Source organism: Apus apus, chromosome 1, assembly GCF_020740795.1.
Source record: "Apus apus isolate bApuApu2 chromosome 1, bApuApu2.pri.cur, whole genome shotgun sequence".
NCBI classification, from domain to species: domain Eukaryota; kingdom Metazoa; phylum Chordata; class Aves; order Apodiformes; family Apodidae; genus Apus; species Apus apus.
Genome location: NC_067282.1, coordinates 138,193,607 through 138,210,887, shown reverse-complemented (window position 1 = coordinate 138,210,887; position 17,281 = coordinate 138,193,607). Strand labels below are relative to the sequence as shown.

The window sequence follows — 17,281 nt, the reverse complement described above, 5'->3', positions numbered from 1 at the left end:
ATGATACAGTTAATCTTCCCCCAGCTTGTTTCTAAGAGAATCATAGAATCATAGAATCCTAGGGGTTGGAAGGGACCTCAAAAGATCATCTAGTCCAACCCCCCTGCCAGAGCAGGGTCATCTAGAGCACATCACACAGGAACGCATCCAGGTGGGTTTTGAATGTCTCCAGAGAAGGAGACTCCACAACCTCTCTGGGCAGCCTGTTCCAGTGCTCTGTCACTCTCACAGTAAAAAAAATTTTTCGAATATTCACCTTAAACCTCCTATGCTCCAATTTGATCCCATTACCCCTTGTCCTATCACTGGTCAACACTGAGAAAAACCTAACTCCATCTCCCTTACACTCACCCCTTACATATTTGTAAACATTGATGAGGTCACCCCTCAGCCTCCTTTTCTCCAAGCTAAAGAGACCCAGCTCCCTCAGCCTTTCCTCATAAGGGAGATGATCCACTCCCTTAATCATCTTTGTAGCTCTGGGGAGTGCTAAAGGTTCTCAGATGCCTTAAATTTATCCTGATTTATATTTGAATGTGCTAATGGCACCCCTTACAGGTCTTAGGCTTCTGATATTTGGCTTGTTACTGTTTAAATGTTTCTTGTAGACTGTTTTACCTACACACCAATGTCTTTTACATGCTTCCCTTTACATGCTAACAATATCTCAAACAATATCTCATTCTAGCTGATTTTAGCATTTTAATTTTTCTTACACAGACAGTAGATAAAGAGGAAAAGCACTGGTCTGGCCTCACCTTGAGTATTGTGCAGTTTTGGGCACCACAATACAAAAAAAGACTTCAAGCTATTGGAGAGTGTCCAAAGGAGAGTAAGGAGGATGGTGAAGGGTCTGGGAGGGATGACCTATGAGGAGTGGCTGAGGTCACTTGGATTATTCAGCTTGGAGAGTACAAGGCTGAGGGGTGACCTCATTGTAGTCTATGGTTTCCTAACAAGGGGAAGAGATGGGGCAGGTACTGATCTCTCCAGTCCTGTGACCAATGTCAGGACTTGAGGAAATGACAGGAAGCTGAATCAGGGGTGGTTTAGGTTGGGTATCAGGAAAAGGTTTTTCACCCAGAGGGCAGCTGAGCACTGGAACAAGCTCCTTAGGGAAGTGGTCACAGCACCAAGCCTGCCTGAGTTCAGGAAGTGTTTGGATGATGCTTTCAGGCATGTAATGTGATTCTTGGTATGTCCTACACAGGGACAGAAGTTGGACTCGATGATCCTGATGAGTCCCTTCCAACTCGGCATATTCTATGATTCTATGATCCTATGATCCTATGATCTTCTTTGCGATTAATTTAAGCAATGCAGTTAATAATGCCATATTATTTTAAATACTGTTATAAATATATTCACTAGTGTTTCTGATGATTACAAGCCATTACTGAAAATCCAGAGAACAAGAAAAAAAAAAAAAAGTTCAAAGACATGATGTTTCCAACTGCTCTCACTTCATTAAAGTAGTATATTCCAAATAAGAATGCTAGACAGTTGTCTTTCAAATTCTTCATATTTTCCATCATCATTTATATTGACTTTCTTACATAACCCTTTTTCTTCCTGCCTGGAAATTTCTTCTAAATGTGTCCCAGTAATAAAGCATCCTTGTTTCCTTCTCTTGGAGTCAAGTGCTGCACATTCAAAGATGAAGTTTCTTCTCACTCCTGGTTACTATAGTACCCACATTTTGTTTCTAAACTGACCACATTGCAACATACAGTGATCACAGATATATTTGACATACTCCAGAGTACTGTGCCTTTACATACAATCACAGAATGTTTTGGGTTGGAAGGGGCCTAAACATCATCAGGTTCCAACCCCCCTGCTATGAGCAGGGACACCTCACACTAGACCAGGCTGCACAAAGCCTCATCCAACCTGGCCTTAAACACTTCCAGGGAGGGTCATCAACAGCCTCCCTGGGAAACTTATTCCAGCACCTTATTACCCTCATGGTGAAGAATTTCTTCCTGATGTCTAACCTAAATACACCCTCTTTCAATTTAAAACAGCTACCCCTTATCCTATCACTGTCCTCTCTTGTGAAAAGCCCCTCCCCGGCTTTCCTGTAGCCCCTTCAAGTACTGGAAGGCTGCTATAAGGTCTCCCTGATGCCTCCTCTTCTCCAGGCTGAATAACTCCAACTCTCTCAGCCTGTCAATACATACAGTATACATCCTGTACATTGATGAGACTAGAGTTTGCCCAGGAATTTTACATTTAGTTAAGGGATCTATTTATTTTTGTATGGTATGTTGAGATTAAAAATTAATCATATACTGTGCAGCATACTATAGATTTCATTTGCTGTGAAGTAGATTTTTTTAAGTTAAATGAAAAAATATATTGTTCCTAGACTATGAACAGATGGATTGGCAAATATATTGAAAAGTGTATGCATAAAATAAAACACTACTCTTGAATTTTCTACTCATAACCATGATGATTTTGTTCCTTATTGCCAAGCAGAATTACATATGACTTAGCAGTCATTTACAAAAAAGGCAAAGAATGTTTAAAAAAATTAAAAACAGTATATAAATACCTGATATATCCCCATAAATCACTGGGCCCAACTAGTTGGTCAGATATCAAGTAGGTGTTGTGAGAAGATGAAATAAAATAGTCACATAATGGGTGGTTCATATCTTGGTAGATGGTCCTGTGACTTTTTTTAAATATCGAACAGTCTTCTGAGCTCATGTACCTTATAAATCCTTCAAATGACATTTGCCTTCTTGCTCTCACTGAACAAAAAAGAAAGAAAAAGTTTCTGGTGTGAAGCTAATGTGATGGTTATATCTGTGAAGTTCCATCATTTTTAATAACCAAATCTGAACACTGCTACATATTATACAGCATTTAACACTTGCCTGAAATTTAAAATTCATAACAATATAAACACGAACACCAGATATTTGCAATTCTGGAGATTTAATTGCTGTGTTTTTTTTTTTCTTTTATGGACACCAGTAAGAAGAGCTTGCAGGAGTCCTAATTAAATACAAAATAAAGTATTTGTTGTTTTGGAAAGTAATTTGTCAGTTAATGCACGGAGAATCTTCTTTTCTCTCTAGAAAGAACAGGAATTGTTCTCTAAAATGTCAGGTAGAGACTGTCAAAATAATCCTGCAGAAACTACAACTCCTAGAACCAATTATCTTTCTCAGTGGTGGAAAATTCAAAATACATAGTGATGAAATAATGTTTCAATTACAACTATATGAAATAAAAATAGCATCTTAACAAAATAAATGACTGCCCACAAAGATATAACAAAATGTGCTAATTGTCTCTGTACCAGAGATAGTAATCTCATTTGTTTTATTTTTAACTGATTTAATGACGAACAGAACCATTATACTGCCAACTGTTGCTCCAAAGTCATGCTTAAAATGTAATAATTTTGCAAATTATATAATCTCTGAAGTCAGCTTTGCTTCAAAACATAAGGTAGTATGAATTAGTCAAGGATTTTGCCTCATTCTGGCTGCAAAATAAATATTTTTTCATCATTGTATGCTAGTGATAATTAAGCAGTAAGTAATCCAAGGTTATTTTCTGTTAACAATAACTTAAAAAGTCAATGTATACAAACTTTTGACAGAAAACAAGACAAAATAAAAACAAAACCCAAAACACTTCTCTGACCTATAAATACAGCTATAAGAATCAAGATTTACAGGTTAGAGTTGCAATCATTAGTCTTCAGTTTGTGTACAGACTGAAAGTTTTGTATCTACATGAGGATTTATTAAAATCATTCTGATGATGGCAACACAAAGAAAATAGTTATTTCTAAACTATACGGGTTTTTATAACTAGGAAAATGTCTTAAAATGGTGAACACAAATAGAAATAGAAAATAAGGATGAAAGCCCTCCATATATACATACATACATACACACACACACACACACACTCTTGTTCTTAAGCATACAAATGTTATTCCTACCAGAAGTCTGTTGAAACTATTCTTAAACATTTCCACTGAAGAAGAATCCAGTTATCCTAGTAATACCATTTCAGCCCCAAGTGCCCTTATAGTTAGAAAGTTTCCCATAATGTTTACCCTGAAACTTCCTTGCTGTTTGAGATATTTTTTGTGGTTTGTATTATTCCTCTCCTTCTTTTTTTTCAGTCTTCAACACATATGAAGACTGCTATTGTGTTTCCCCTCATTCCACTGCTTTCCAGAAGAAACAAATTCGGGTCACTGAATCTTTCTGTTTGGGTTAGGGTTTCTTAGACTTCTGATGATTTTCGGGTTTTTTTCTTCATCTCTTTCCATCTGGTAATCTTCCTTCTTGATATTTTATGTTCTAAATGAAATGTGTTTCTCTTTATTAAATTCACTCCATCCATTTTTTCTGTGCTCAATTGGCCAAGGTCTCTTTGACTTCTCATCTTGTTCCCTATTATACTTGAAGTTCTGGAGTTAAATTTAAAATTAATAATATTAATTTTTATTCCATCATCTGGATCAACAATGACATAATTGAAATCTGGATCCCAACACACTTCTCAGTAAAACTGCAGATAGATGTAGTCTTTAATTTTGACTCTAAGTCATTGATGACTAACTTCTCATGATAATTTTCTAATGAGTTGCTTATGTACTATTTAATTATTTTTCCTTTTTAGAATGCAAGAAACTGTTAAAGGTATTATTTTTCTTCTGTCCACCATCACTGTTATTGTCATAGAAAAAAGCTGAATTCAAATTCTTCATGGAATGTCCTGGCAAATTCTTACTTATTCTTACCATCTGAAAGTTTTTTACATATTAATTATTTGCTCCTTTTTTTTTTTTTTTTTTTTTTTTTTTTTTAAAATTAATGGTATTTAGTTCCTTGCCTGTTCCCTGTCTAAAATAGATACTGCATTTGATTTTTCCCAGTCTTTCAGTTCATCATCCATTCTCCACATATTTTCAAAGGTAGCCTGTAGTAGAGCCAAGCTTATTACAGTCAATTTTCTAAGAACTTCTGGATTTGTTAACTTGTCTTCACTGATCTGATTAACTCATTTAAGCATGTTGTTACCTTTTATTTTTCCTAAATTTTTACTGCAATCTTGCTCTGGCCTCATTAATAATAATAGCCACCTGATTGTACTTAGGTAGCAGTCTTTCTTTTAGCTTACACATTTGCAGAATGATTTATTGGTACCTTGATTACTCTTGACAGTCATATCTTATTTTGTATCTTTACTTTTTTATTTATCCACATGCACTTTCTATTGTTTTATACTTGTTCCAATAGGAGTAAGTATCTACTTTTTGGGTATTTAAAAAACATTATGGGTTTTTTTACATGTTGCTCAAAACAGAACACATTCATCCAGTATGTTGTATCTACAACAAGTTATATGAAATGTAGACTTGATTCCTTTGAAGAGAAGGCTTTTTATCAATAGTATCTGGTTTTCATTTCTGATTAATTTCCTCTTCATGCCCTATATATTTCTCTTTGCAATTGCTAGTTGCACCAGTAACTTTTTCCTCTTTTTTTTTTTATTTACTATTTTTTTAATATTTTTTTCACATTCATCTTCTACATTAGTGAAAAATACTTACTTACAAAGGTTTAGCTTATTTTCTGAATTATTTTTTATGCTTTTCTGGCTGCTTTTGTTGTTAATAAAATATTACTATAGTGTTCTCAAGAAGAGAAATTATGATTAGATAAATGTGCTCATCAACATAATCCCCTAAAAGTGAAAAAAATGCAAAGCTGTTTTTTTTACTTTTTTAGCCAAAGAGCAATCTCTTTGACTTCAGCAAAACCTTCAGCTCATATCTCTATTTAATTTACTGAAAATACTTGTATTTTTATACTGTTTATTATAGGCCCTTGCATTTCATTTGCTTATAATTCTTTTTGTCAGGGATCTGTAGTTGCTGTTCTTGAACTGCATACAACTACAGTCACCCTCGTGTTTCTGGAGAACCACCAAAACTCCAAGCAGGTTTGTAAAATGATAAGACCCATGTGTGAGCAGGAAGAGATTGCCTTCGCACTAACAGTTCTGGCACCATATACAGCTCTGTGAATACAGATATGCAAATGTGCATCACATGAACATAAATGGCATATGTCATCCACTAAAATAAATGTTCAGAGTTCTGGTTTTGTTGGAAGATTCTATAGTTTTTTGAGTTTAAGATAAAGGTAGACTTAATTTTTTATTATTGCTACTGTTTTTTCACCCTTCTCACCAGTGGAGAAAACCTAGTGGATCTCTTTAGAACTCTCTCTTATCAAAACTAGCTAGAAATGGAAGAGGGTGTTTTTTCAAGTTCTGAGGAATAACACAGTAGTACTGTTAACAGACAATTTACAGACATTTTCTACTTCTATATTAAAATGGGAATTCATCTCCATAACAATTTCCCAGTAAAAAAATACTTTCACCAAGACCTCATATTTATTCCCTAGAGGGATCCCATTCCTTCTCTCTATTAGGATCCACCAGCAGTAGCTAGTGTGTACAGATACTCATTTGGTGTAGAGAAAAAAACCAAAAGAAAATTACAAGAAAATATTTCTGTCCTCTTCTAGTTGCTTAGTATTTACAAAGTTCAATGTTCTGTTTATGACCTCCCCTTTTGGATAGTCTGGAATACAATTTTTTTAAATTTATTTTTTTTTTCCCTAACATTATACCAATTTTTCCTCACTCCTCCAGTTAAGGTAAATTCCAGTTCTGCTTTATATAAAAATACTATCATATCAGAGAGGAATTATGGATATAATATGAGTATTTGAAAGACTTGGATGGCATTGTATGCCTATGCTATTTAGAGTTTATTACATTCTTCTTTCTATTTATCTTGGAACTTTTTAGAAAGTATTTTTCTTTCCTTATGGAAAGAAAAAAATGAAGGCTTCATAAGATATTTACTGCCCTGCAGGGACTGAACCTGCAGAGGATCCATGCTGAAACAGATGAAATAAATAAGAAGGAAGCAGTAGCAAAAGAGAAGTGGGACAAAGATGGAGTGTCAGAAAGAAATAACTACGCATTTACCCCAGCCTCCTGCAACATCTGTTTCTTCACTGAACTGACTGAGTACAATCTGCAGTAATGCCAAGGTGGGAGGAGAAGTGTGTGGACTGAAGCAGATACTAGGAAATAAGGAGGAGTCTGAACTTCAGTTCAGACTGGGAGATAGGGAGAAAGGTGTTTTCCCACTTTTTAAAAGTGTGTTCCTTGTTTCCTAATAGCTGAATTAGTAAATCAATTGATATGTTACCTGGCCACCAGGTAACTGAAATGGGTACAGATATGTCTGCTGGAATATTAGGGAGATACTTGCAAAGGGTGTTACTCTGCTATATTGAAAGCATCATAGAATGATAGAATGTATTGGGTTGGAAAGGACCTATAAAGGTCATCTAGTCCAAGCACCCTACAATAAGCAGGGACATCTCCAAATAGAACAGATTGCTCAGAGCCCCATCAAGACTGACCTTGATTGCACTCAGGGATGGGGCCTCCACCACCTCTTTAGGCAACCTGTTCCAGTGATCCACCACCCTCATACTGAAGGACTTTTTCCTAATGTCCAACCTAAATCTACCCTTTTCTAGCTTGAAACCATTACCCCTTCTCCTATTGTTACATGCCTTTGTGAACAAGCCTTCCCCAGCCTTCTTACAAGCTCCTTTCAGGTGTTGGAAGGTTGCTATAAGTTCCCCCTGGAGTCTTCTCTTCTTCAGGCTGAACAACCCCAACTCTCTCAGCCTGTCTTCATAAGAGATGTGATCCAGCCCTCAGATCATTTTCATGGCCCTCATCTAGACACACTCCAACAGGTCTACATCCTTCTTGTGTTGGAGACTCCAGAGCTGGACACAGTATTCCAGGTGAGGTCTCATCAGGGCAGAGGAGAGGGGCAGAATCACCTCTCTTGATCTGCTGGCCATACTTCTCTTGATGCAGCCCAGGACCTGGCTGGCCCTCTGGGCTGCAATAGCACGTTGGTGGCTCATGTCCAGCTTTTAATCCACTAGTACCCCCAGGTCTTGTTCCACAGGGCTGCTCTCAACTGTAATCTCCTCCAGCCTGTATTCATATCTTGGGTTGCCCCAGCGCAGGTGCAGGACCCTGCACTTGGCCTTGTTGAACCTCATGAGGTTCACATGGGTCCACTTCTCTAGCTTGTCCAGGTCCCTTTGGATGGCATCCCATCCCTCTGCCATATCGACCGTAACACTCAGCTTGGTGTACCATCAACTGACTTGCTGAGAGTGCTCTCAGTGACACTGTCAATATCATTAATGAAGATATTAAACAACACTGGTCCCAGTACGGACCCCTGAGGGACACCACTTGTCACCATTTTCCATCTGGACATCAAGCCATTGACCACTACTCTTTGGATGCAACCATCCAGCCAGTTCCTTTTCCACTGAACAGTCCACCCATCAAACTCATATCTCTCCAACTTAGAGAGAAGGATGTTATGGAGGACTGTGTCAAACGCCTTGCAGAAGTCCAGAAAGATGACACCCAGAGGTCTTCCCTTGTCCTCTGATGCCATCCTTCCAATGCAGAAGGCCACTGTGTTGGTCAGGCAGAATTTTCCCCTAGTAAAGCCGTGCTGGCTGTCCTGAATTACCTCCCTGCCATCCACATGCCTTAGTATGTCTTCTAGGAGAATCTGAAAGAAGGAAGTATCAAATAATAATAGCCCCAAGGCAGAAACATTATCAGATGGAATTTCTTATTATGAAATTTGGCTACTTAATGTCAGACTAAAACATTTATACTCTAAGAGAACAGTAAGGACTGAAATATTTCCTTGGCTAAAGAATGTTCCTTTTCTATTCTGAGTTTGTGTTCTAGGGAGTCTGTTTTCCACCTGACCCACACTTATAACTAATACTAGTGCATACAGGAATCAAGTATCTGTCTGAGCTGCATTTTAGTTTGCTAAGGACTCTTATCTCATAATCAATTGTCTTCTTTTGGTGAAAGTTCTTCCTAAAACTGGATATTAACACACTCTTTCACACATCTGAATTATTGTGTCTCATAAATCCAGCTTCAGACATTGTCCTGGTTGAGATTTTAAAGTAAACTTTCATATTCCACATGATTTTTTAAGAAATATATAGGAATTTGACTTAGGTCTCTACTCTGTTAAATTTGATTTACATTGGCCAATGGGATCAAAATTTTTTTCCTGCAAATACATGCTCTTCCTTTTGCTCTTTTACACACACATGCACACAAAAAAACCCCAAATTTGAAAGAATCTATATCCCAAGAATAAACTGAAGATTTTTCTTTATTCACCAATACATTCTGGATTACTCAGATTCTTTATCCAATAGATATACTAGGCTTCTATTGTTATTTTCCAAGTAAGCATGGTTTTTTGTTTGTTTGTTTGAAGACAGGATTGTATTCTTGCCTTGATTTTTTACTGCCTAGGACGAAAATACAGAGACAGGAGCAGAGTCTACGAATGGCACCACTCTGCCAATAATAGGGAAACGTGCCTTCTTATCCTCAGTGTCTCTCTAATCCTATCCATGCAAATACTGAATAATGAGCAATTTTTCTTTTTAAAAATATACACATATCAAGCTTAAGAAAAATCAAATGCACTTGTTTGTCATGTTTCATTTAATCTCATTTAGAAGTCTCAATACTTCTACTCATAATTAATCATCAAATGGAAAGACAATCAAATGTTTGTGTAGAACAAAACTAATATTTGAACGTTAATAATGAAGAACTGTCAGGTGCGAATCACATATTCACTACTTTTATGATCAATTCCACAAAATGATTCCTTCAGTCAAAAATGCAAGCTTTGGCACACTCGCACACAAAATCTGTTAATGCAGCATTTAGCTGTTGGACTTTTAAATCTTATAATAAAAATGGAAGAGTAACGTATGCCATACCATTCCTGAACTACGTACAGTAGCCTTACAGATTTAATGTACTGTTATATGGCTCACCAGCATTGAAAAGTCTCTGCACACAAGTGTTAGGATTGCACTAAACTTTTTAAAAGGATTTACCAACACTGTGTATAAAATCTAGACACTGTTTTCATCTTAATCTTGACATACTAGTGCCATCAAATTTACCAGATAATGTTTGTTACTACTAGCAAATCAATCAAGTGTCAAAAATCTGCCCTTTTCCCCTTCTGCGATGCACAGGACAAGGATAGCAAACGAGTCCAACAGATGGTCCCACTGAAGAATATTCTATAACAAATTCAGAACAGCAGTTAAGCAAAATGGTCTTTCACAAAACCATGCAAATTAACTATCGTGTCTCCAGATTCTAGGTGAATTTACCCCTGCTAGCTGCTTAGAAAGTTTCCTTCTACTTAAACAAGAACAATGTCGTGAATTCACTGAGACAGAGTAAAAGTGAAATAGCGTAAAAAGGAAACTGTAAAACCGTTAGTGCAAGTGTGGGCAGGCTACAAGGAAGGAATATCGAAACACTGTTCAGGCATGATGAAATGGTGTCCTGAAAACCAAAGCTCAACCAGAAGTGAAACTGGCAAGGGATATCAATGGCAATATAGAGAACTTTTACTGCAACATTGACTATGTTTTCAAAAAGGAGTTCAGTGGGCCTTCTGTTGAATAGGGCAGTTGGTTTAGTGACAACAAACATGAATAATGCTAAAGTACTTGATGCTGTCTTTTTCTTAGTCTTCATCAACAAGGTGTGGGCTTTGTGCCTGCAGACAGGTTTGCCAGAGAAAAGCAACTACCAGCAGATAGACATTAAGATAAATGGAAATTACTGGAGAGAGCTGAACACATGAAGTCCATGGGACAAAATTAGATTAATCTGAGGGTGTTCAGACTGCTGGCTGATAGAATCACAAAGCCATTCTTTGTCATCTCTGAAAGGCCATAAAGATCAGGAAGGGCCTCCATGACTGAAGAAGATCAAATGCTGCATTCCTTTTCAAAAGGGGCAAGGACTTCCTGCAGTCATGATTACTTCTACATTTAAAATTTCTGCCACGTGATACTCCACGATACACATACTAAGTGCAGAAAGTATGATTCATGAGGAGTATTCTATTAAAACAAATCATGGGTTTAAATAGTACAACGTGGAAGCGCTATATCAACCTCTATTAACATTTATTCTTTCCATTTGTTCTATAAACATTAAACAAAAAGCTCTACTGTATCAATAATGCTGTACACAATTAACATGACCCTAAGTAGGATTAGAATAATTTTGGTTATAAAATATGTTTTGAAATGCAATGGCTTGAATTAAAATTATTTTCATTTTATTGTTATTGTGAATCACCATACTCAGTAGTTAAACCAAACTAAATTGCTTAACATTAAATTTTGACATTTTCTAGATTCCAGAAATGCTGTACTCAGTCTTCAGATTTCAATACTGAAAATTCATTTTTTAAAATATATTCAACCATTATAACTGGTTTAATAAGGATTGATTTCCTCTAGGAGAAATATCCTGTGCTGAACAAACCAGTTGCTAATAAAGCTTAAGTTCTATTTTTTTATACTTCTAATCTGATATTTATATACCTCTAACTAATTAAGCAAAATGAGTTTTGAATACTTAGCTAAACAAAAACAAATTAGTCTGGCTCCCTAATAACGGTCATCGACATGTTTCAGAGGATATTAAAAACACTAAGCGCATTTCATATTACCTCATCTACCATATGAAAATTGTGTTTATTTTAAGTAATCTAAGTGTAGGTTTTGGACCAATCTGTTGCAAAAAGGAGCAGAAAAGATAGATCTGGTAAGTAGTATAATATGCTATCGCTGAGCAACATGCTGTGTAAATTTATTTAGCTTTATTAAATGTTTCTTGTAGTATTACATTTACAATGTTTAAAGAACTGAATTTAAAAAAAAACCCAACATTTTGTAGAAGTGTTTACAAAAGATATTATACAACATCCATAACTATAATCCTCCCCCTCTACTCCACTCTCATGAGGACCCATCTTGAGTACTTTGTCCAGTTCTGGAGCCCCCATCACAAGAAGGACATGAAGTCCAAAGGAGGGCCACAAAGATGATCAGAGGGCTGGAGCACCTCTCCTATTAAAACAGGCTGAGAGAGCTGGGGTTGTTCTACCCGGAGAAGAGAAGGCTCCAGGGAGACCTTAGATCAGCCTTCCAGTACATGAAGGGGCCCACAGGAAAGTTGGGGAGGGACTTTTTATAAGGGCACAAAGCAATAGTACAAGGGGCAATGGCTTTAAACTGGAAGAGGGTAGATTTAGGTTAGACATTAGGAAAAAGTTCATCACTATAAGAATGGTGATACACTGGAACGGGTTGCTCAGGGAAGTTGTGGATGCCCCATCCCTGGAAGTGTTTGAGGCCAGGTTGGATGGGGCTTTGAGCAATCTGGTGTAGGGAAAACTGTCCCTACCCATGCAGAGGGTTTGGAACTAGCTGATCTTTAAGGTCCCTTCCAACCCAAACATTTTGTGATTCTATGATAATTGCTTACAAAAGCCTTCTTTAAAATATTCAATTTGCATAATCAGACGGTTATTAAAAAATATAAACCCAGTCACTGACAGAAGCAGAATAAATATAAGCTAGAAATCAAATACTTAAACTATGCATACCTTCTTCAATGGGTTCATACTTCAAAATTATTTCTAAAGCAGTTGTTTCACAAGCTTCAGTTTCATGTTGTTCTTTCTTGAGAAATGCAATGAGCTCGGTGTCAACAAGAACTTTTCTGTTTGGGGCGTAAGCAGAGAAAAGTTCTTGAAATTCACGTCTGTGCACGATAGCTCGATAAATTGCCCTGAAGTCTTCCATGGTAATAGTATTTTCCTTCCTTTTGTCAACTGTTTTCTGAAAAGAAAATATAAAATCAAAACGGTCAATAGGAAGATTTTCAATAACACAAAGATACACACAAATGCTCTATTATGACTGATCATAAGAGCAAGAACAATAGATAAAACCTCAGGCAACAGTGACTGCAATGCATAAAATTATAATCTTATATACGCAACATATAGGTTTGATTTCGTGTATTAAAACTATTTTATAGAAATTAAAATGTAGCATATGACATAATTAGCATTTACATAGTTACAATTAATATCCATGTGATGCATATGTGATATTAAAATGCATTATATAAATCCTTTAAAATGCTATGCCATAAAATAAATTTGCAGCATAAAAATTATAGAGTGGTAAATATATTTAATAAAACCACTCCAACAGCAATTCAAAGCATATGGGAAATATGGTAAATACGGTAAATACTTTCAGATAAATTTGCATATAACCTACAGCAAACAGTAATCTACAAAATGAAATAAAGATGACAAAACTACCAAGAGATCCAAGTCTTTCAATGTATCAAATAGGAAACACTATTAAACTTTGGAAATGGGGTACTTTATAATAACCTATGACTTGGTGTTCTAATACCCCAGAATGTTTAATTCAGATTAATTATTCACACTTCCAGAATTCTCAACCTGTAAGCTTGTTTTCACTGAACTTAAAAAATGTTAGGACATTAATTAATTTCAGTGTTTCAGTATAAAAGCCACTAGAAAAATCAAAAGGGCAAAAGGATTTGAGTAGAATAATACTTTTTTACCATTTCTGTCATCTACATTTTTCTCAGGCTTAACAATTTTATCCTCTGGAATCTTCTACATGAAACACATAATTGTGCACATGACATATAGATATTTCTAACATTTTTAGGTGGTATTACTCTTATAGTTTGCCAAACTAGGAGAAACTTCAAAAATTTACAGACAAAATTACTCACAAAAACCATAAATAAATGGCAAATCATTGTCTTATTCATTATCACTGTAAGATGATCAAAATAAAAAATTGATAGGTCCTTAAAATGAGACTATGAAAATGGCTGACTTTCAGCATGTAATGACGTGGCATCTACTATGATTAGCAAAGTTTTCCCAGAAGCATCCATAAACATGAAATGGCTTACTTGAGATCTGGGTGCTCTTTGATGAAGACTTTTGATTGCAACTATATTAGATTACTTCTGAAGACATACCATAAAAACTAAAAGCTTAATGATAAATTACTAGTTTCCTCCTATGCAGTAAGAGGTGTTTGAATAAGTATAACAACAAAAGTAAGAATTCACTAGCTAACCAAAACAAGTAGCAAAGTAAATTTCATTGAGTTCTAGGAAAATATTGAACAAATTAGTACTTTGGTATTTGCTTTGAGTTTGTGAAAGATTATAATTTTTAACAGGAGTCACCAGCAAGAAAATAATTAAATACAAATGCTAATAATATACATTTCATTACTGCTTGAGAAATCCCACACATAAGGTTGATACCCTCTGTTTTTAACATCTTTAAGAAAACTGCAGTTTACTCATAACTGTTAAGTAGAAAAAGAAAATATCAACTTATTTGGAATTAAATAATTGTCAGTACTCGGGAGATGTTCACGTATGCATTTGCATGAAGTGAAGCTGGGCAAAAAATTAGACTTTCTATCTCAGTTGCCTCTTTATGAAATACAGGCTATAATACTGCATAGTATAGCTTTTCCAATGAGAGTTATGAAAATAATGTCAGTATGAAGAAAAAGACATTAAACTTTTGTTGGTAGGTTTTTCTTATTCTTATTTCTATTAATGAACACCAAAGTTTTGCAATTCAGAAGAAGTACCTTGACAAAGACAGTCTTGAGAAGAATTTTACAAAAACATATTATTCCTTAGAAAGCTTAATGTTCATAATACTGATGCTGCTCAAAGGAGCATTGTAGTAAAATAAATTCAGAGAATCACCAAAAAAAAAAAAAGTTGATTATTCTTTAAGAACAATGTTTTTTATAAAATTTGTTTTGTCATGTATGACAACTGTTGATATATAGTTACAATGCCAGTAAGATTTTGCAACAGACTGCTTTGCATTTTTACATATTATTATACTGATTAACAATTTGAGCTGCAAAACTACTGAATATACTTAAATATCTCTCAAATAGCAAAGTAAACTTAACAGTTGTGCTACAGATAACCAGATTAGACTGTTAGGTAGATTATATTGTTAAATATATAACTAGAGAAGACTTGTAATATGCCGGTCACTTGCTCAATTACTCCTCTACCCACAACTGATGATGTCTCTCAAACTTCTGTCAGAAAGTAAAGTAGGAAACAATGAGAAATAGGTTCTAGTTCTCATGAGATTCTCATAGTTGACAATTCTCTCAATGCAGTGAAAGTTCAAAAACCAAATCTCTTTTAAAGGTTGCCATATCTCAAGGCTGCATCCTTTGCCAAGGGTGCAATCCCATCCACTTGGGCACACCTCCTAAATACTTCAGAGGAGAGGTACAGTGGAAAACTGAATGACCAAGTGTGCTGGATCTATGTTGACCTGAAGCTTGAGCAGATCAGACAACTTCTGGCAAAAGGATTTTTAGGAAGACACTCTAAGGGCTCTTCCCAGCATCAGACAAGGCATGTGGACTCATTAGCTTGATCACAGAAGCTGCTGGATGGGATGAAACCAGAATGTTTTCACTTTTCTCAAGTGAGACCATGTTACAAAGAAGTTGGGGATTAAGACCTACATATTTTCCACCACACTACACCATTTCAGTGTGGTGAAGAGATGGTGTTATTTGGGCATTGGTTTATTCTACCAAGTAACAAATGATAGGACGAGGAAATGTCCTCAAGTTGCAGGAGGGGAGGTTTAGATTGCCTATTAGGAAAAATTTCTTCACTGTCAAGCACTCTAATGGGCTGCCCATGGATGGGATTGAATCACCACCCCTGGAGGGATTTAAAACACATGTAGATTTGATGCTTAGAGACATGGTTTAGTGGTAGAGTTGTTAGTGTTAGATTAATGGTTGGACCCAATTACCTTTTTTGGGTCTTTTAGGTCTTTTCCAACTTAAATGATTCTGTTATTTTAGCCTATGATTCTAGTGCAACCACTCAAGTTATCTTTATTACAGAGAAAAAAACCCAGATGAGGCAAATTATTTGCTGATTTTGCACACCCTATTGGCATGAAAATAACTTCTCAAAACATTAACTTTTAAAAGTCAGCAAATACAAGACACTTATGTAACTTTACTCCTAAACACATTTAATTGCTTAACTTACAGATTTCTCACCTTGAAAATATGTCTTACATGATCAAAATCAAAAGGCATTTTCAGTTTTTCAAGCAGCTTCATTGTGCTATCTAAATCAATCTTCCCAGTCCTGAAATCATTTTGAATGATGGATAAAAACCACGTATGACAGATCAGGTTAAGGAAACTCCTGGCCCATGTCATTGCCTATTAAATGAAGGGCAGGGGGGAGAGGGTGAGGTGGGGGGTGGTGTATGTGGCAGAAGTTTACATATTTTAAACCTAAAAAAGCTTGCACTTTGCTTTTTCATACTCTAGAACCAATCTTGTCTTCTGATTTCTGAGAGTGCAGCAGGCTCTGAGGCATGCAGGTAGACGTTTTTGCTCTCTGCCAAGAGACTCTGAGGGCAACGGTGACAAAAAGGGAAGGGTGTGAAGGAAAACAAGTGATGAGGGTGAAGAAAAAGGTGCATTGAGAGGCAGGAAATGAGCAGAGGCTGAAGGGATTCAGCAGCTGTGGGGAATGTGAGGAAGAAGAGTGCCAACAGGGAGCATCGGCAAGGTGAGTGCAGCCAGCACTGTGCCCACCCAACCAGCCTCAACGGGACCTGACTGGGCCGGGCGGCCCCGGGCCCTTCCCTGCCACCCAGATGGGGGGTCCCAGGGCTGCACAGGCTGGGCCCGAGCTGGATGGAACGAATCACGCAGGGGGAGGTCACACAAAGGCAATAGCCACAGAGCAGGGAGAGGAGGAGGAGGAGGAGAAGAAGGTAGAGCAGCAAAAGGAAGAAGAGGTAAAACAGGATGGGGATATCTGTTCTCGTCCATGTCGGCTCTGCGTCCCCTGCTCCAGCCTCCTCACTGCGGTGGTGTTGGCAGCATTTGGCAGGACATCACCTCGGCTTGCTCCTGTGCCCAGCGAGGCCTTTTCCTTCCCCTCCCCTCTCACCCCTTCACGCTCTTGCCACAGCCCCCAGCCTTGTCCCCCTCCCCCCCAGCACTGCCCTGGTGCCACTGTGAGGTCACCGGCTGTGGCCTCCAGCACAGGCCCCTTCCCAGCGCTGCTCCCTCCCACCCCCACCCCTCCTTCGCCACCATCCTGTGCTTTTTCCCTCCCAGCACGAAGAGGCCCAAGTGCCTTCCCT

At 37.1% G+C, this 17,281-nt stretch overlaps 1 protein-coding gene across 1 annotated transcript in view; it reads right to left on the bottom strand.

Moving 5' to 3' along the window:
• The window catches only part of PLCZ1 (phospholipase C zeta 1), a 51,992-nt gene extending 35,028 nt beyond the window's left edge, over positions 1-16,964 (bottom strand). Inside the window, exons 1-4 of the mRNA XM_051642639.1 lie at positions 16,951-16,964; positions 16,176-16,299; positions 12,644-12,878; positions 2,561-2,762 (exon numbers count right to left, since the gene is read on the bottom strand). Coding sequence (XP_051498599.1) covers positions 2,561-2,762; positions 12,644-12,878; positions 16,176-16,299; positions 16,951-16,964 — 575 coding nt within the window. The remainder of the gene's footprint in view (positions 1-2,560; positions 2,763-12,643; positions 12,879-16,175; positions 16,300-16,950) is intronic.
• Positions 16,965-17,281: the final 317 nt, after the last annotated feature.